Here is a 20959-nt window from a genome sequence, read left to right as displayed (position 1 = left end):
CAAGTAAAAGCCCTCAAATTTTCCGTCACGCAGGAAATTATTCTCTCTCCCCCTCTTCCCCACTCCTCCTCCCTCCTACCCTCTCTGTTGATCTTTCTCTTCCAGGAGGAAATTCTCAAATGCCAGACCCTCAAGATCACCCAATACAGATCATTAACTTTAAAGTCAAACCTGGGTTTGAATCCTGGTCACAGCACCTTGTGCAAGTTGCTTAAACTCTCTGTGCCCCAATTGTCTCATCTGTAAAATGGGCTTTAAAGTAATACCTGCCTGTTAGGATTGGTGTAAGGGTAGAATGAGCTAATGCTTCTAAGGTCCTTAGCTCAGAGCCTGGCACATAGTCTATGCTCTCAAATGTTTCTTGTTGTTATTATATTACCCAATCCATCCTTTTCATTGTACGGACAGGAAACTAGATTCAGAGAAAAGTGATTTATGCAAGGTCATGTGGCCACTTAGTGGCAAAGCCAAAACCAGATCCAGCATCCTAGCCCTGCCCTCCTTCTAGTCAACCATGAAAAGCACAGTAGGTTTTCCTTCATTCATCAGCTTCAAGCAGAAAGGAAGCTGGGACATTTTCCAGTCAGTCACATTCACACAGAGCTGGCCAGATTCGGGGCCGAGAGCCTCCCAGATCACGGGCTCCTCTCCGAGCAGGGGCCAGAGGAGCATGAAGGGGAAGCAGCTCTTTGTGTCTTACATGGACCCCCTGTCTCTGGAGCCCTCCTAATGCTGATTCCACAGAACCCTGAGCGACCATCCTCATTATTAATGTATCTTCTGAAGCTAAAGCTCCCGAAACGAGGAGCTGACTGGGTAGGGTCACACCACAAGCTTTCAGATGCTCTGGAAACAAGACAAAACTCTGCCACTAAAGGACCTGCGTGCTCTCAAGCTTGTCACTCTGCCCCTCTGCACCTCAGTGTCCCCATGTGCTGTGGAAGTGGGCTGCCCTGGCAGCAAGAACCCGCCTTCCAGTGCAAGGTTTTTGCAGTGAAGATCTTCAGTCTGATCACACATTACTGTTTTTCAAGTACTTCCGCATACCTTATTTTGTGTCTTGAATCCTCCTGAAAACTCAACAGTGTAGGGAGTGGTAGTAGGCAGATAACAAGACTAAGGTCCCCAGTGGATGGGCAGTTATGGGCCAACCATGATGGAGCATTATGCTAAGACGAATTATCTCAACATCTAGCCACTTCTGGTTCCCGCCGCTCCTCTAGGGGATAAACATCCCTCCCCAGTGATGAGAACTGTGACCTGAGCAAATGCTCAAGAGGCTTAGTTCCCTTGGGATCAGGGTTTCAAGGGTCCAGGCTGTTCCCTAAGTCCTTTTGATATCCTTTTACACTTTTGGAGCTCAAGGCAGGACTCAACTTAGCTCCAAACTCCAAGTTTATCTGCTTCTTGGGCTTCAGAGATGGAAAGCAGAACCCACAGCAGCAGTTAGGACACTGCCAGATTGCTGGCTGTGGCTTCACAGCTGACCTAAGTTCTGGGCCCTCTGCCTTTACTCCAGGGCTAGGACGTGTTGGTAAGTGTGACAGTGGTCTGGCCTCTACTGCCTCGGCTCAGAGCGTCCCATAAACCTAGATCAGGGTCATGGTCAGGGGAAGGTGTTCCTTCTCACCACCCTCCATTCTCACTCAAGGAGATAAAGCCCACCTTCTGTTTAGGAGGTGGGATGGCCATACAGATGGGTTCATAGCAATAGTTAGGTATGCTAAGGTAACTGAACCCCACCACCCCTGACTCCACATAACAGACTGAGGGTCCTTCTTTCTTTGAACACTGTTATGGGCTGAATTGTATCCCCCCAAATTCTTATGTTGACGTCTTAACCTCCAGGACTTCAGAATGCAACTGCGTTTGGAGATAGGGCCTTTAAAGAGATAACTACGTTAAAATGGGGTCTTTAGGATGGGCCTTAATCCAATATAACTGATAAGAAGAGGAAATCAGACACACACAGAGGGAAGCCCATGAGAAGAGGAAGACAGCCATCTCTACAAGTCAAGGAAAGAGGACTCCGGAAAAACCAACCTTGCCTCTACCTTAATCTTGGACGTCCAGCTTCCAGAATCATCAGAAAATAAATTTCTGTTAAGCCACCAAGCTGTGCTAAGCTGTTATGGAGGCCACAGCAAAGTAATACAGACACTGCTGCAAAATCATGGCCCCCATTCCCACTGCGTCCAGTACCTCCCAGCCCCCTCTGGGGCTGCCTCTGTATTCCTCTCCAAACCCCCCCTCCTCCCCAGAGCCCCAGATTCATCAATTCCTTGGGGTCTGAAAGACTAGCCCCACAAGCCCAATCTCCCACTTCAGGGGCTCTGAGGAGTACGAAGTTCTGCCTCAAAGTGGACTGAGGGCAGGTCAGCTGCCCCTTGAGGCTCCCGGAGGAGACAGGAGAGACTAGGAAATACAGAGAAAACAACCTGATTGATATTTCGGGTTGCCCCACATGTGATGACTGAGATTCCACACACACACCCCCGGAGTCCTCAGCCAGACCACCAGTAGGGGGGTGAGGAGAAGGGTCCCACTGTCCAGGGCCATATTGCTCTCTCATGTGATGAATGCAGAGTTCTAGGGAGCAGGGTAGGACACCAAAACTCAGGGAGAAGCTGAACCTGCATAGCCTCCTTACTCTTCGAGGGTGCACAGACCCCCAAGTCCCATCCCAGACCCTCCCCGTCCCTGCAGGAGGCAAAGGGGCAGAGGAGAGGAAGAAAAATGTCCTTTTAAATGCACTGTGTTTGTTCCGGGGCCTGGCTATTGACGCAAGAGGCCTTATCATTGGGTCCTCAGACTGGGCTGGGCTGGGCAGATCTGAGAGTTAGGGAGATTCAGTCCCCACTGGCCTCTGGGACAGAAGCAAGGAGAAGGGGCCAGGAAGGCTGCCTCAGAGCAAGAAAGAAGCTGCTGGTTGGGTTCACGATGAAAACACTCGTTCTTTTGCTGCTGGTGCTCCTGGACTTGGGACTGGCTCAAAAAACCCTCCACAGGTGAGACCACGTCCCCAGCCCTGGGTCCAGCTGGGGCAGCTCCCTGCCCTCAAGCTTAGGCTGCCCTGGGAGAGGAAAGATGATGGAGAATTGAAGAAACAGGGCCATCTTGTGTTGGCCTAAAGCCCCAGCCCACGACAAGCCACCTCTCTGCCTCCACCTCTCCACCACCAAGCCCCCGGGACCTTCTCACATTAGCAGAGAGCAGGAACCCACAGCTTTGGTGCGGAGTCACAGGACTGAGGCCTTGCTCAAGAGACTGACTGTGGCTGCCCCCAAGAGTTCTTCTGTCCCTTTATATCAGCCCTTTATGAGGTTCATGTAAAATTGCAGAGCATTTTCTTAGAAGATCTCAAAGAGCTTGTCTGTGAGCAAGAGGGCCACTTCAAGTCTAAGATTCTAAGAATCTTCAGGAAGCAGTGACCAAACTTAGAGGCCGGCGGCAGAGAGGGGACTAATTCTGGCCCAACTCTGGCCTGCTGCCTTGCAGCTCTTCTCCTGTGTCATTTCCCAATTTACCTCTGGAAAAATGGGGTGGGGAGAGGGCAGGGTCTGAGAGAGGCAGAAATGCATCTCCTCCTCACACGGGGCTTTGTCCTCAGGGTGCCCCTCAGGAGGCAGCCGTCCCTCCGGAAGAAGCTGCGGGCAGGGGGCCAGCTCTCTGAGTTTTGGAAATCCCAGAATTTGGACATGATCCAGTACACCGAGGCCTGCACAGTGACCCAGGCTGCCGACGAGCCCCTCATCAACTACATGGATGTGAGGCGTCCTGGGGCAGGGGCTGGGGGTGGGGGAGGTGGGAGGATGGCTCAGCCTTTGGGCATGGCCAGTGTCGGCCAGCAACACTGAAGGTCAGTGGGGATTTCTCCTCTAGGCTATCCCATGGTGACTGATCCCCTGGATACCTGTGAGTTTGACCGAGCAAGCCCCAATGTGCACAAGTGCATGGAGCTCTCTGCGAAAGAGAAGGGCTGAGCAGGGCAAGCATCCCAATCAGAAGGGTCCTGCTGTGTGTCCTTGGACACAAGACTTAACCTTCACCAGCTTCCCTTCCTTGACTGGAGAGCACAGGCCGTACTGACTCTTCTGCCTTGCTGGCAAAGTGCTTATGAGGAATAATACGAACAAAAGCTAAAGATATGGCAGGGGTCGGGAGGCTTGATTTGATCTCCCTTGTAGCCCTTTCTCTGCTCCTTTTCCCTTTTGTTGCCACTCCCCAGGCTCTGTAAGCTTGTCCGTCTGTGCTAGCCCAGGCTCTGCTGCCCCCCCCCCCACAGAGCTCTCCCTAGGCCTCCTGGTGAGCACCTTGTCCCTTCCCACCACCTACACTTTCCCCCCTCCCCTCCTTTCCCTGTAGACAGAATACTTTGGCACCATCTCCATTGGCTCTCCACCACAGAACTTCACCGTCATCTTTGACACCGGCTCCTCCAACCTCTGGGTCCCTTCCGTGTACTGCACGAGTCCCGCCTGCAGTAAGTAGGGCCAGGGTCAATGGCAGCCAGGGCCCGGCCCTCTGGAAGAAGGGAGTTTGATTTCCAGAAACAGGCCATCCACGCTTCACCAGCTTCCCCTCTCCACCTCTGAGTCCACCCTGGGACTTTCACGAATGGTGAAAAGAAGGCTGAGCCAGGGACAGAGCTAAAATCCGACTGCTATCAGGATACAGTTTTTCATACTGACCAGAATTAATAGGGGGAAAACTCAGCCACAGAAAACACAAAGTCGATACAAATCTTTGTGAACACAACGATGACTCACTCCTTTTGGAACACCCAAAATAATGTGGGGGAAAGTTTCATTCAATGGCTGTTTCTGGGCAGGTAGGTGGGTTGGGTTCTAGTCCTAATTATTCACCTGCTTCAAAAGGGCTTGGTGGCCTACCTCCCAGGATATCAGAGGTGGGGCTGGTGGCACAATGTAGGGGTGGGTCTATGTGACCAGAGATAACTCAGACGTCCTTGTTAGTGTTGGAAAGGGAGGAGCTAAGGAAAAATGTCTTAGTCTATGCTGGATAAATTCTAAAGGCATGATGTCTCAGAAAACCCCAGAATTAGGTGTCTACAGGCAAGGAATTGAGAGTGACTGCCTGGAATGGTATTTATTAATCCCTGAGTTTCTTGTGAATCCCAGGCTCTGAGCCACACGAGTTGGTAGAGACTTCTGCTGGCGCCTGTTCCATGACCCTTATCTTGGTGTGCCTCATGAGGCCACTGTGAGCAGTCACGTTCGCCCAGGGACAATTATTTGGTCCCCATGTAGGCCACCACATGTGGCTAGAGGAGAATGTAGTAGCTAACTGAGGAAGGCCATGGTCAATCTTTCTAGAGGCCCCCACTCAATCCTGGGAGTTGAGGGAAGAGACCCTGCGTCTCTGAGGTATCAGGGCAGGGGTGGAGGCGGCGAGCTGATGTCCCAGGAAAGAGCAGCACCCTTGCTTTTCCAGAGACACACTCCAGGTTCTACCCTTCCCGGTCCAGCACATACACCGCAGTTGGGAGTCATTTCACCATTCAGTACGGGACTGGGAGCTTGTCTGGAGTCATCGGAACCGACCAAGTCTCTGTGAGTACAATTCTTTCATCTTCTCTCTTTTGGGCAGAAACTTGGGGGATGAAATATTTTTCAGAGCTGTTATGGGGACACTTTCAGATCTGCCTTGGGAAGAGGTGGAAACAAGGAGTTGGCTTTCAGGGAAAGGGGTTGCCTGGCCAGGAGGGAGCAGCACTCCTGCTTGAGACAATGGCAGTGGGCCAGTCTGCTCAGTGGGCCGAGTTCTAGGAAGGCAGCCAGGAGGACTCCCACACGGAAACAGTGCTCAGGGCAGAGAGCCCGGGGGCAGGCTTCCAGGAACGAGTTAAGGGAAAGAAAAAAAAAATGAGTCAAAGATGCTCACTCTCAGTACAATAAGAAAGAAAAAAGAAACTAAGGGTATTAGGATTATAAGGAAGAAATTACACTGTCATTATTTACACATGACAAAATTCTGTATGTAAAAAATCCAAAAGTACCTACAGACAATTGGAGTTAGTAATTAATTAGCAAAGTTATTGAATACTAGATTAACAAACAAAATTGTTTGCATTTCTATATATCAGGAAAAGATAGAAAGTAGATTTTTTAAAATATTTATTTTTGAGAGATAGATTGAGACAGAACATGAGTGGGAAAGGGGCAAAGACAGAGGGAGACACAGAATCCAAAGCAGGCTTCAGGCTCTGAGCTGTCAGCGCAGAGCCCAACAAGGGGCTCAAACTCACAAATCACAAAATCATGACCTGAGCCAAAGTCATGCTTAACTGCCTAAGCCACCAGGCACCCCTGGAAAATAGATATTTAATGACATTATTATAATAACATCAGAAACACCACATACCTACACATAAATTTAACATAAAATGTTACAAGATCTCTACTCTAAACACTACAAAACATTATTGAGTGAAATTAAGGCAGATCTACAGAGATTGAAATGACTCGGTATTTCATGACCCAGTATTATAGATAAGTCAAAGTTTTTTCAAATTGATCTATAGATTTGTTAATCATAAACAATGGCAATTTTTATTAGAAATTGATAAGCTAATCTAAAATTTATATGGATATATAATACACCAAGACAATCTAGATTTAAAAAACACACTATGAATATTAAGACCTATTATAAAGCTCTAGTAATTGAGATAATGTGGCCTTGGCACAAGATAAGTAAACAGACAAATGGAACAAAATAGAAAATTAAGAAACTACACTGAGTTATGTTGAACATGAAACTGCAGTGCAGTGGAGGAAATGACAGTGTATTTATGAAATAGTACTAGCTTATTTGAATATCCATATAACAAACAAACAAACGAATCTTGGCTTCTACCTCACACATCATCAAACCTTTCAATACATTGTAGACATGGATGTCAGAAGTGAAATAAGAAAGCTTTTAAAAGAAAACATAGGAAAATGTCTATGACCTTAGGTAAAAATTTTGAAACACCTTACAAAAACTGCTAATTAAAGAGGGAGGAAAATGGTAAATTTGACTACACTGTTAATTCATATCATCTGCTCACCATAAAACACTAGGCAAGTCTGGAAGAAGGTATTTATAGTACATCTATCCAAAAAAGGACTTGATTCCAGAACAAAGAACTCCTACCAATCAATAAGAAAACTGCAGACAACGCACCTCACACAAGAGGATAGCCAAATACTCAGTTTCATTTGTCATTAGGAAATACAAAGTAAAACTACGACGTAACCCACTGCATATCCACAAAAAGACTAAAATGAAAAAGATAAATAATATCCAGTATCAGTGAGGATCCAAAGCATCTGTGACCCTCACGCGTTGGTATTAGAAACATCAGTTGATACAGTCGCTTTGGAAAACTCATTGTCAGTATTTGCTCAAGCAAAAACACACACACCCTATTATCTAGCAGTCTCGCTCCTAGGCATATATCCAACATGTTCGCCAAAAGACGTACAAGCAGTACTGTTAGCGATAGTCAATAACCAGAAACGACCCAAATACCCATCATGGTAGAATGGATAATGATGATGCATTCACACTATGGAATATTAGTGAACATAGTTACAACAGGGCGCACTAGTATGTTGAGTGACAGAAGCCATATAAAAAAGAATTCATCCCATATGATTCCATTGATATAAAATCAAGAAGAAGCAGAGGCGGTATATGTGGGGAAACCAGGAGATGGGTTACTCTTGAGGGTGCATGCAGGGGCTTCCGGTTTGGGAGCTTGCTGACGTGGGTGAAAATTCTCCAAACTGTATACTTACGATTTCTGTATTATACTTCAACGTTTTAAAGTTTACATTAAAAAATTAAGGTTGTGGGAATGTGGTGAAATCACTGTGCCCATTGAATCAAAAAAGCTTGAGTGGGGGAAAAATCCTGTTTAGGCTTGAGGGAGAATCCAGGAATCTGAGACTCATCGCCAAAGATCTCTCATGCAGTTTTCTTTCGGGCTTTCTCCCGTCAGGTGGAAGGGCTGCTTGTGGTCGGCCAGCAATTTGGAGAGAGCGTCACGGAGCCTGGCCAGACCTTCGTGAATGCAGAGTTTGATGGAATTCTGGGCCTGGGATACCCCTCCTTGGCTGTGGGAGGGGTGACCCCGGTGTTCGACAACATGATGGCCCAGAACCTGGTGGATATACCCATGTTTTCTGTGTACATGAGCAGGTAGGCCCGGCCAGCCCACCAAGGTTAAGGTCAGTTACGATTACAGGGAGCCAACATGGTCCAGTCAAAAGCGCATTAGACCTGGTAGTCAAGGACCTGGCTTTGATCACTTGACCTATTACCAGCCATGTGACCTTGGGCTTACCCTCTCTGGATACTGAGGAAATGGGTTGGCCTCACCTTGTAAACTGTACCACGCTGAACTAATATGAGGACTCTCTGGGGCCGAGTCTTCATTTATGCAGTGAATGAATATTTATCAAGCTCCATTCCTGTGCAGACCGTGTAACCAGACACTGGGAGCACAATAAAACAAGGAAGACACTCCCTGCCTTCAGGAAGCTTGATTCCAGTGGGGGGATGCAGGAAAATAAACTCAAAAATAGGCTGACAATAAAATAACAGAATGTTAAGGGGCTCATAAAATACAGTAGAGTATTACTCAGCCTGAAAAAGGAAGGATATTCTAATGCTTGCTGCAAGTGGATGAACCTTATGCTAAAGTGAGACAAGCCAGTCACAAAAACAAAACAAAACAAAACCAAAAACCAAGCACTGTATGATTCCTCTTACACGAAAGTCCCTCAAGTGGTCAGATTCAGAGACCCAGACACCAGTATGGAGACTGCCAGGTGCAGGGGAGGGGGGAACTGAAAGTTATTGTTTAAGGGGTATGGAGTTTCCAGGCACAGGATGAAAAGGTCCTGGAGACTGGCTCACCGCAAGATGAATATCTTGAACACTACTGAACTGAACATTTTTTTAATGGTCCATTTATACAGTTTTTTAAAATTGCTTGTTGTAGTTGGAAATGGTCATGAGGCTCGCATGCCTGGGATCCAGGAAGGCTCTTCTAACCTTCGTCCCTATATAGGAAGGAGATTTCTTACCTTTCTGACTCCCTCCCAGTGAGATCTGGTCTGAGCTGACCCAGCTTTAGCGTAAGCCCATTTCCCTTGATCTCCACTCCTCCACGGAGAGTCTTGAACTTCCTCTATTAAACTGCATGGCTGCCGTTGGGACCAGCCTGGGCAGAGCTATGAGCGAGATGGCATGTTGCCCAGACATGTCTGATACCCCCTTACAGAGCTTCCTGCCAAGCTCCCCACCAACCGGGAAAGACAAGGGTGAGGATGGGAAATAGCAAAGGCTTTGCAATCTGACAGACCTGGACTTAAGCCCTGAGCTTCAGTTTCCTCAAATGGACACAAGAGCGATTTAAGAGATAAATAGGATGAAGGAGATAAAATTCTTTGCCCACTGCCCTGCACAAAGGTTGTCAACAAACAGGAGTTCTTCCCCCAACGCCCCCTAAAGCCACTCTTCTTTGATGCCCACAGATACCCAGTTCCCCTCCCCTTTACCGCCCTGAGTTTCATGTTTTTCTGATCATTTTCCTCCCCAAAATGAATCCGTTTCATGTCCTATTTCCCCAGAATCCCATTAGGTGCCAGAACATAATCTGAAAAATCAACATCGATGAAGATGAATACACTGTCGAGCTCTAGCAAGTCACGTTGCATTCACATTAGCTTCTTCACCTTAACACACTGGAGAGAGTAACACAAAGGCTCCAGGCACCACCAAAGCAAAAGTGAGAAAGACACTTGGGGGGAAGGCTTTTGGGGGTGCCTCAAGTCACACGGTGTGTGCACGCCCCAGCTGGTCTTAGCCTTGGTTCCGCATGAGTTCTGCACAACCAGAGCCATGTCCCCATTGCCCACCTCCCCTAGCCTTTCTATCCAAGAAGCAAGCAGACTTTCACAAGTCATTAAGCAGAGCTGTTTCTATCCTTTTCCCGGAAAAGGCCCAGACTAATCAACTTGCAGTAGTCAGGCACTCTGGTCTCAAAGCCCAGGCTGATATTTCTGCCTCTGTAGGTACTTGGTGTGAGTGGTCAGACCAAGAAACACGGCACTGGCTGACACTTGTTCCCGGGGTTTTCCAGTGGCCCTTCCCTGACATTCTACCTTTCTTTCCATGTAGTGACTCAGAAAGTGGTGGGGGGAGTGAGCTGATTTTCGGAGGCTATGACCATTCCCATTTCTCTGGGAATCTGAACTGGGTCCCTGTCACCAAGCAAGGCTACTGGCAGATCTCACTGGATGCGTGAGTATTCTCCTCGTTACGGTATGACACAGAACTCAGGATGGGCACCACTCAACGTGGGTTAATCAAATTAACCTGAATCAAAGTGCTGCTCCCGGGGAGAGGATGTGGGGGTCTGGTCGTGTGGGGCTGGAAGCATGGGGGTGGGGGGGGAGCTGAACAGAGGCGCAGGGAGGGGCCTCGGTCCCCAGGGCAGCAGGCACACGGTACCGAGTCTCAGCTTCCCTCCTTGTACGGGTGGTGCTCCCTCAAGTCAACAGACAATAAACGCACTCAGCCAACTCCTTGGGGCTCATTTAACATTAATTAATACATAGGGCAAAGGGCGAGTGACACAGGGGTACAAGAGTGAACTGGACTCAGATTCTGCCTCCACAAAGCATATACAGAAGATGAGACACGCACACAAAGCCCCACCCGGTGAAGCAGAGGTGGGCCGTGCCCCATGAGACGTGCCTCCAAAGTGGACTTGGCAGACAGGGCTCAAGACAGCTGCTATCTGAAGGACTCCCCAAGCAAGGGTTTCATGAAGGAGGGGACATCGACTGGGGTTTGACATACATGCATGCCTACATACGTGTGCGTGCACACGCGCGTCTGGGCATGGAGCAATCAGGGAAGCACGGCCAGTTGCCGGTCACACACCCACCCAACGCTGCCCTAGACAATGCAGGGGTTCAGACATGCAATTCAAGTTTCAGTTCAGCCAAGAATAAGCATCTGCAAAAGGAGGTGAGGGCATGGGCTGGGCACAAGGGGGTAAACCGCAAAAAGCGTCAGTGCTCACTGTCTACTGAGGGGTTTTCAGACCGTAGGGACTTACCCACTTATGGGTCATGACCTCATTTTAAGAGCTCATGATGTGCATTTTTAATGAGCTGGAATAAAATAGAAAATATCAGGGTGCACTTCACATGTTAAGGTTGAGCACTGTTTCTTGACATTTTTAGATCACATGTGTGTGCGCACGAGCTTGTGTGTGTGTGTGTGTGTGTGTGTGTGTACCGGGTCCAAAAGTAAATATATTTCCTGCTATGGATATCAGTTGCAGAACAATTGAGAAACACTCATGTGTGAGACGGTCAAAGTGGAAATCATTAATGCGTATTTGAGAGCCCCGTAGAGGATGAGAACAGTTGGGGAGACTACAGGGCCTTGTGGCGGGGCGGGAGGAGGAATCCAGGCGGGGCGGGAGGAGGACAGGGAGGAGGTGGTGGCTCACGACATTTTCCTTGCCCTCAGAATCCAGGTGGGAGGTGCAGTGATGTTCTGCTCTGAGGGCTGCCAGGCCATTGTGGACACAGGGACTTCCCTCATCACGGGCCCCTCAGCCAAGATCAAGCAGCTGCAGAAGGCCATTGGGGCAGAGCCCGTGGATGGAGAAGTCAGTGCCTGCCAGGGTTGGGAGGAGCAGGGAGCTAGTCCCTCTCTTGGGATGTGAGAGGCCTCTAAGTGGATCCTCTGTGCCGTGTTTTAGTATGCTGTGGAGTGCGCCAACCTCAACGTCATGCCGGATGTCACCTTCACCATCAACGGAGTCTCCTACACCCTCCAGCCAACTGCCTACACCCTGCTGGTAAGAACTGTTTCCTTATTCTGCAAGTCACTGGGCTGTCCCTTCCCCACCAGAAGCCTGCCACTTCCTCTTTTCAGTAGCTTGCACTTGGGCTGCATTTGCCCCCAGTCCCCTCCCATCTGCCCCTGCATGGAAGCAGCAGTGCCCCCTCTAGAAAGGATGAAGCTGTCTGTGGGGGACAGGCCACCGGCTGGTTCTCTCTGATGTCCTGTCCTGCTGAGAAGCAGAAGGAAGCCTCGCATGAGCCATGTGGTGACATTTTTGGACATTGTCACATAGGACTTTTCAACTGACAATGTTTAATCCCCTCACGCATCCAGTAAGACTGGAGATTATTATCCCATCCCATAGATGAGGATATTGAGACTTGGAAGGTCATGTGGCCCGATTCAAGCTGCATGGGGAGGGAGTACAGAATGAGGTTTTATCTTCTAATATTCAGATGAACATTCTTCTCAAACAAGAACGTGTATTTTGACGCAGTAGATTACTAAGTTAGTAGGGCAGGGTAGAAAGGGAATTCCTGGGGGAAATCTATGATCGTTTCACACCACCGTTGGCCCAGATTTTCAATATCGCATGGAGTTCTTTGGTGACACTCAGCATGCTAACTTTACCCAAGAGTCACCCACAGCACCAGGGTGAATGCATCAGAATAGAGGTCTTAAGGTGTAGAAGACTTTGGGGACTTACCTACCCCCCACATCTTGATCTCCATTAACTGCTTTCCCAAGCCTTCAAATATAAACAGACAATGCAAATGAAAACAAATGTGGGCGCTTTTTTTTTCAGTTTTTATTTAAATTCCAATTAGTGGGGCACTGGAGTGGCTCAGTCAGTTAAGCATCCAAGTCTTGATTTCAGCTCAGGTCATGATCTCACATTTTGTGAGTATGAGCCCTACATTGGGCTCTGTGCTAACAGTGTAGAGCCAGCTTGGGAGTCTCTCTCTCCCTCTCTCTGCCTCTCCCCACCCCCTTCTCTCTCTCAAAATAATTTTTTTAATTTTTTTAAGGTTTTTCCTTATTTTCGAGAGACAGCGTGAGCAGGGGAAAGTCAGAGAGAGAAGGAGTCACAGGATCTGAAGACAGGCTCCAGGCTCTGAGCTAGCTGTCAGCACAGAGCCCAGTGTGGGGCTCAAACCCATGAACCATGAGATCATGACCTGAGCCGAAGTCAGACGCTTAACTGACTGAGCCACGAAGGCTCCCTAAAATAAATTAAAAAAAATAAAGAAATAAATAAATTCTAGTTAGTTAACATACAGTGCAATATTAGTTTCGGGTATGAAGTATAGTGATCCAACACTTCCAGACAACTCGCTGGGGTCTTCACAAGTGCCCTCCTTAATCCCCATCGCCTATTTCTCTCATGTCCCCCTACCCCACCTCTCTTCTGGTAACCATCAGTTTGTTCTGTATAGTAATCTGTTTCTTAGTTTGCCTCTCTCTCTGTTTTGCTTCCCCATTGATCAGTTGTTTTGTTTCTCAAATTCCACATATGAGTGAAATCATATGGTATTTATCTTTCTCTGACTTACTTATTTCACTTAGCATAATACTCCCTAGCTCCATCCATGTCACTGCAAATGGGAAGATTTTATTCTTTTTATGGCTGAGTAATATTCCATTGCATACATATACCACATTTTCTTTATCCATTCATCAGTCAGTGGACTCTTGGGCTGTTTCCATAGTTTGGCTATTGTAGATAATGCTGCTATAAACATTGGGGTGCATATATCCCTTTGAATTAGTATTTTTGCGTTCTTTGGATAAATACTTAGCAGTGTAATTGCATAAAAATTCTAGAGGAGAACACAGGCAGGAACCTCTTTGACACTGGCCTTACCAACTTATTTCTAGATATGTCTTCTAAGGCCAGGGAGAGAAAAGCAAAAATAAACTATTGGGAATTCATCAAAATAAAAAGTTTGTGAAGGAAACAATCAAAAAAAACTGAAAGGCAACCTATTGAAAGGGGGGAGATATTTGCAGATTATCCTTATCTGATAAAGGGTTAGTATCCAAAATATACAAAGAACTTCTAAAACTCAACACCCAAAAAACAAATTCAAAACAATTAAAAAATGGGCAGAAGACATGAATAGACATTTCTCCAAAGAAATCCAGATGGCCCACAGACACATGAAGAGATGCTCAACATCACTGATCATCAGGGAAATACAAATCAAAACCACAATGAGATATCACCTCATGCCCATCAGAACGGCTAAAATTAACAACACAAGAAAAAACAGTGTTGGGGAGGATTCGGAGAAAGGGGAACCCTTCTGCATTGTTAGTAGGAATGCAAACTGGTACAGCCACTCTGGAAAAGAGTATGGACCTTCCTCAAAAAATTAAAAATAGAACTACCTTACAATCCAGGAAGTGCACTTCTAAAAAGAGCAAATGTTTCGCTTTAGAACACAGCTTCAGGGGCACCTGGGTGGCTCAGTCGGTTAAGCGTCCAGCTTCAGCTCAGGTCATGATCTCATGGTTTGTGGGTTCGACCCTCGCATTGGGCTCTGTGCTGACAGCTAGCTCAGAGCCTAAAGCCTGTCTTCAGATTCTGTGTCTCCCTCTCTCTCTGACCCTCCCCTGCTCACACTCTCTCTGTCTCTCAAAAATAAGTAAAAAAAAAAAAACATTAAAAAAAAAAAAACACACAGCTTCATGTCAAGCCCCTAATGTGAACACCAAACTGGGGATAAGCTAGACACTTTAACTGTGCCAAGTTCATCAGCCTACACACCCTTTGGGGCTCCAGCACCCGATCTTCTCAAGAAGGTGCTTTAAGGCCGCTGTGAATTTCCCATACCCTCATTAGCAACCTCAAACCTCAAATGGTTGTTGGAAAGACCACACCTGCTTGGTAGACCCCAAGTCCTTGCCAAACTAAAAACTAAGGTTGGGGAAAGTTACACTTTTCTTATGGAAAAGTGAACACCTACTCGCCTTATATCTAAAAAATGATTCTTCCCCGAACATAAAGAAAATAGCAGTGTAGTATCTCTCCCTTAAATCGTTAAGTGGAGCTTCACAAAGAAACCAGAATTTCAGCCAACGTCTTCTAAAGCCAAACCTTTCACTCTTCCAATCATGCAACAGAGTTTCTCTTTTTCCAATTGTAAAATGGGGGTGGAGGCACGTATAACAGATGAACAATTCACAAAATTGTAGCACTTTAGGCCCAGGCCCCCGTACATGAAAGGACGTAAGCACTTTGCCGAGTAAACAAGTAGAGGTGAGTGAAGCGGGAAGAGGAACCAACCAGCCACAGAGATGACTACATGAAACGGTCCCAGGCTAGTCGCCACCACCACTCCCACACAGTACAGCCTCCAGGCTGCACTACTTCCCTTTCTCCCTGTTACTTATATCTTCTCTCCAACCCCAGGACTTGGTGGATGGAATGGAGTTTTGCAGCAGTGGCTTTCAAGGTCTTGACATCCAGCCTCCATCTGGGCCCCTCTGGATTCTGGGTGATGTCTTCATTAGACAGTTTTATTCAGTGTTTGATCGTGGGAATAACCGTGTAGGGCTGGCCCCTGCCGTCCCCTAAGCAGTCGCCTTGTCCATGTGCCTGTCTGCCTGACGCCCCTTAGAAAGTCAGCGGTACCTGGGGGGTGCGGGCATTCTTCACGGCGGTGAGAAAGTCATTTTTGGTAGGATGCAACTGTTCCAGAGCCACAACTTGAATTAGGGCCAAATAGAGCATGAGAACATACACACCCGCTCACACGCATCATGCATTTCACACACTCCCACATACCCACCTCCCCCACCACCATCTTGAGGGAAGAATTAAGTTATAGGCCCAAACTTTTGATCGCTTTTTGCTAACACTTTCTTTCGGAAATCTCCAAACATGTACCCAAGCAGAGATGACAGTGAAATAAATTCCTGTGGGCACCAGCCACCTTGCATAACCCACCAGCACGCGGCCAGGCCTGTTTAATCTGAGCCTGTCTTCTTCCCTCCAGCCCACGTACCTGCATCATTCTGAAGCAAATTCTTAGCATCACAGCATAAATCATCACATCAAAGATTTATCCATAAATCCTTCTACTGTCCTTACCTATGCAATCAGTGTTCAAATGTTTATTGTCTAGGAAATGTTGGGTCATTTTCACAGTTGACTTGTTCTCATCGGGATGCAAATAAAGTTTACAAACTGCATTTATTTGAACAGTGTCTATGTCTCTTTTCATGTGTAGAGTTGACCACATTCTGAATTTTGCGGGTTGTAATACAGAGAGTCATGCCACGTGGTTCTCTGAGCCCATCTTTCCTATAAAATGGCAGTTCACTCTAGAGGCCTTGTTTGGTGGCAAGAGTAGTTCATGGATGGTGCTGGGGACATCCCACTGTCACCCGTCAGGAGGCAGATAATGCCTGGGGCCTCTCTAGTCACAGTGTTAGGAGGGATGAGTTGGCTGGGGGCTTCGGCCTCATCTGTCCACAGCCAATTTCCTCCAGGATTTTACCTAAAGCCTTTGACAACCACTGATTATCATTGCCCAGATCCCCGCTATCATCCGGGCTGCAAAACAGAGATTTTTCCTAATTCTATTTTTCCTCCTGTGTTTGTTAGCTAGAATTCTTCTATTTAAAAAACAAAAATTTACCAAAAAAACCTTTCATCAACCATTTGCTCACCATTAGGTACAGCCCATACAGGAAAAGCAAGCTTACTCGGCTTTTTTTCCTTTGTTTATCGGCTTTCGGAATAAGGAATGTGTTTCAACTTATTGCAGTTTTTTTTTTTAGTATTCCAAGCATGCCACCTTTGACCAGCAGGTGCCCCTTCAAGTAAGTTTCTGTGAACTTTTCCCTTGACCGCAATACAAAGCAATGTTCCAGGCCTCTTTTCCCAAGGAGTCCTGGTCCCTGGTCATGTGCTCATAAGTTTGTTGTAAAAGATAGTATTTCGGTGTAGAAGGAGATATGGGGGGAGGGGGGCTCTGCACGAACCCTCTTCATTTACTTCCCCCAGGGCCCAGGCGGAGGAGGGAGGAGCCGACTTGGCGAATCCTGGCTGCATCTCGGTCCCAGCGGGAACTGTTTTCATCACCACCAACTCGTCTTTCTTTTCCTTCCTTTTGTTCTTTTTGTTTTTTTTTTTCAAAATGCAAGTATCCTCAGGGTTTTCTTTATTATAAAAGATGGGAAAGTCCTCCAAGACCCTTCCCCTCAAAGATAAGTATTATTTTTTATTTGAAGCTGTTTTATGCAGAATTTTCCTTTGTGTTTACAACAGAGAGAGTCACAGGGAAGGATTTTTCTCCCCCACAGAAGAGGTATCACTCCAAATATATTTGTCTCTAAACTGTTCATGTAATAGATTCTACGTCGGTTCAGTCAGCTCTTTCCCTGTAACATCTGCATGGTGTCCACTTAATGATCAAATCCTCTCTTGACGAACATTAGGTTCCTTTGGGTTAATTCAGTCCAATCGCATAAATATTTATTTGTGCCAGGCGCTAAGTGAGGCACTCTAAGGTCCTCAACACAAGTGGGACAAATCCCGGCTGTCACTTTTGGCACAGAGGTCATGGGAAACACACCAGGCTTATAGTCAGATAATACTGATTCACATTCGTACCCTGCCCTGGATCAGTTTGGTGACCTTGGCCGGTTACTTTGTATCTCTGAGATGCCGCCTCTCTGTGCTACGGGGAGAGCCCATGAGCTCCTGGATGGAAGCGCTTAGCTCCTAATGTTAGCTCTCCTTCCTTCCCCTGTAAGTACGAGGTCAAAGTAAGTCACAGTTACACACACACACACACACACACACACACACACACACACACACACTTTCTGGTTTTTTCTTTTTTCCTTTTTTAAATGTTTTTTATTTATTTTTGAGAGACAGAGAGAGACAGCGTGAGCAGGAGAGGGTCAGAGAGAGCGGGAGACAGAGAATCTGAAGCAGGTTCGAGGCTCTGAGCTAGCTGTTAGCACAGAGCTCGATGCGGGACTCGAACCCACAAACCATGAGATCATGACCTGAGCCGAAGCTGGATGCCCAACCAACTAAACCACCCAGGCACCCTTCTTTTTTCCTTTTCTTTCTTCCTTTCTCCATTCCTTCTCTCTTTCCTTCCTTCTTTTCTTTCTCTCTCTTTCTTTCTTTCCTAAATTATTGCTTTCAGAATTAATTCAGAACAGCCTGATCCAAATAAACTTTTAAAGCAGAATAATAGAACAGTTAACATCACAGGCTTAGAGTCACACAGACCTGGACTTGATTCTTGACTCCAGTTGTGGGACCTCTGCACCTCAGTTTCTTCATCTATAAAATGGACATGCTAACATTATCTCACGGGTTCGTGGTGAGGATCCAATGGCATAATGCTCATGCGGAAACACTTAACTAGCTCCTGTGCCTGTGCTCATCACACAGGGACCAGACCCACACTTGGCAGAGGCAAATCTGTTGCAGGGCAGAAAGGCCTAGAATAAAAAGGCTTTATGACTTCTCCTCTAAAACAAAGCGCCCAGGAGCCATGTGAGGACCAAGTAGCAGACGGCATTCCTGCGAGCTTTCTCCTTGAGGGGAATCTGTGTGCAGTGCCCCTACCTGAAATATTGCATGTGCCCATGCCAGCCGGGTACCTGTGGGTCCAGGAACCCGAGTGCTGGAGGCCGGGGTGTGACTGCTGTGCATAATCCATGCCTACGGGAACTGCCAAGCTGGTTCTGCTCTGTCTCAGAGGGACAGTTCTGTCTCTCAAGGCAGAAGTGACACTTTCTTTCCATGTGGACTGAACTCTACTGGCCATGAGCCTGTTAGCTGCAGGGGATTTCCCAAAACTGACCCCTGCTCTTTGTGGCCTGCACGTCGGCGGTGTCACCCCTGACACTCAGGTCCTCGTCCCATGCTCCATGTCTGATACGAGGTCACAAACCTCTCAGCGACGGGCCAAGGGCTCCGGGCAAGCCTTGCCGTGCCCTGGGAATGGTCAAAGGGTGAGTACCCAGTTGCATGCAGCTGCCATAAGCAAGTGCCACGAACTGGGGGGCTTCACACACAGACATTTATGGTCTCACAGTTCTGGATGCTAGAAACCCAAGATCGAGGTGTCAGTAAGGCCGATCTCCCTCCGAATCTTTCTTATCTTTTCCTAGCTTCAGGTGAGGGCTGGCAATCCATGGGGTTCCTGGTCTTACAGCGGTGACACTTCAGTCTCTGCCCTGTCACCCTCCGGCGTTCTTCCTGGCTGTCTCTGTGCCTCTTCTAAGGACACCAGGTGTGCCGCACACCGGCGACCTGCTCCACCATGCGCTCATTTTAGGGGACCCAACAGCGTCTCCCACAACTCCATTTCCAAATCAGGTCAGGACTGTTAGGACTTCACCGTATATTTGGGGGGAACACAGTTCAACCTGTAACAGATGCTTTGCTAACTGCTCTTCTGCTCTTATGTTTGATTTGGGGCTTATGAAAGTCCTTCGAGGCAGACCTTGGTATTTTGTCTTTCTTCCCCTTCTTCTCACGTTTTCCCCCCTCATGAAAAATCTGTAAATGAGACAGAGCACGTTGTATTACCTTGTTTTCTAAATGGGGAAATTGGAGTATAAAATAATGAAACGATTTATCGAAAGTAGTAGTGAAAGCGGAATCCAGGTCTCCCGCTTCTCATCCGCGGCTTCTAAGTGATGCCTCTCCCCCAAGTGCAGGTGTTTGTCACTTCAGGATGTCACAAGGGGGAGGATAGCAGGCAGATTCCCCTCAGTCCCCCCAGTAATATTTATCTTACTTAAAACACATCGGGGCGCCTGTTTGGCTCAGTTGGTAAAGTATCTGACTTCAGCTCAGGTCATGATCTCAAGGTTCATGAGTTCAAGCCCTGCATCGGGCTCTGTGCTGACAGCTCAGGCCTGGGGCCCAGATTCTGTGTCTCCGTCTCTCCCTGCCCCTCTCCTACTCATGCTCTGTCTCTCTCTCTCAAAAATAAATAAGCATTAAAAAAAACTTTTTTTAAATTGAAACACATTTGCTGCTGAAAAGTCAATGGTTGCTGATTCCAAGGGGGTGGAAACAGCTTCCTCCTGTCTGCTCTCTATGGATCTAAGGCCTTGCTAAGAGGATTCCAGGGAACCCGCTATTCTTGTGCTGGGCATCACCTCCCCTGCAGAGCTGTCCCCCTCCTGTTCACAGGAGCCCAGTGGGCTGGCATATCTGAGTTCCTGTCATCACCACCGACAGCCCAGGGGAGCACACAGGCCTCAGTCACACCCATCAGACTGTCTCTCCTGGGGATCTGAGTGTTGAGAGGGCCTCACAGGGATGACAGCCATTGGGAACATGGCAGGCTCACAAAGAGAGAGCCCCCCCACGTCCTCGGTCCTCAAGGAGGTCATGGCTATCTGCTGCTGCGCTTCCTGATGTCCAGTTTTCATCTCTTCCTGCTGCTGAGGACATGTGCACCTGGCACACGCGTCTCCCTGCAGGAGGGCCACCAGATGACCGTCCTCCCTGCCGTGGGAGTCAGAGGTCTTGGGGCTGTGATAGCTGATGCCTTCTCTAAGTGAAGTCCAAGAGCCTGGCTCTGCAACCTTGGCTGGAGCGCTCATCCAGAAGAACGTGTGCTCAGGAGGAGTAAGGGTAAGGAGACAAGTGAGAGCTCACACCAGGACCACGGACCTTGGGTGTGGAAAAGGCACACAGACCCAGGCCTCAGGACCAGAACCTGCTTTCCCTCTGCTCCAACAGTTGTCTCTTGCTTTTTCACCACTCAGTCAGGTTATGACGTAACACCAACTACCATAACGGATAAGCCCCTGAATCGCAGTGTCTTAAATCAACGTTTATTTCTCACATGAAGGGTCCAGGTGAAGAGGTGGCACAATTCAAGAACATGGGGTTCCCACAGCCTGTAGGACCGCGGGGTCATTCTTTCTGTCCCCAGGCAGGGAGAGTGGCATGTCCTTCAAGACGCCTCAACATGCCAGACCTGAAAGAGGCCAAGGTACCAGCAGACATTTCCTCTTCATCTATTCAACTTGAGCTCCATGGGGGCTGGAACTGTCTGTCTGGTTCACCATTCTATCC

At 47.7% G+C, this 20959-nt stretch overlaps 1 protein-coding gene across 1 annotated transcript; it reads left to right on the top strand.

Moving 5' to 3' along the window:
• The first annotated feature begins 2848 nt into the window (after positions 1-2848).
• On the top strand, positions 2849-16084 carry CTSE (cathepsin E). Its single transcript, XM_029935593.1, has 9 exons — positions 2849-3008; positions 3611-3767; positions 4366-4483; positions 5455-5573; positions 8012-8211; positions 10198-10320; positions 11563-11704; positions 11798-11896; positions 15299-16084. Exons 1-9 carry the CDS (start codon positions 2941-2943, stop codon positions 15461-15463), a joined length of 1191 nt encoding a protein of 396 aa, XP_029791453.1. The 5' UTR covers positions 2849-2940; the 3' UTR covers positions 15464-16084.
• Positions 16085-20959: the final 4875 nt, after the last annotated feature.

Source organism: Suricata suricatta, chromosome 3 (genome assembly GCF_006229205.1).
Source record: "Suricata suricatta isolate VVHF042 chromosome 3, meerkat_22Aug2017_6uvM2_HiC, whole genome shotgun sequence".
NCBI lineage: Eukaryota > Metazoa > Chordata > Mammalia > Carnivora > Herpestidae > Suricata > Suricata suricatta.
This window is presented reverse-complemented; position numbering and strand designations above follow the sequence as displayed.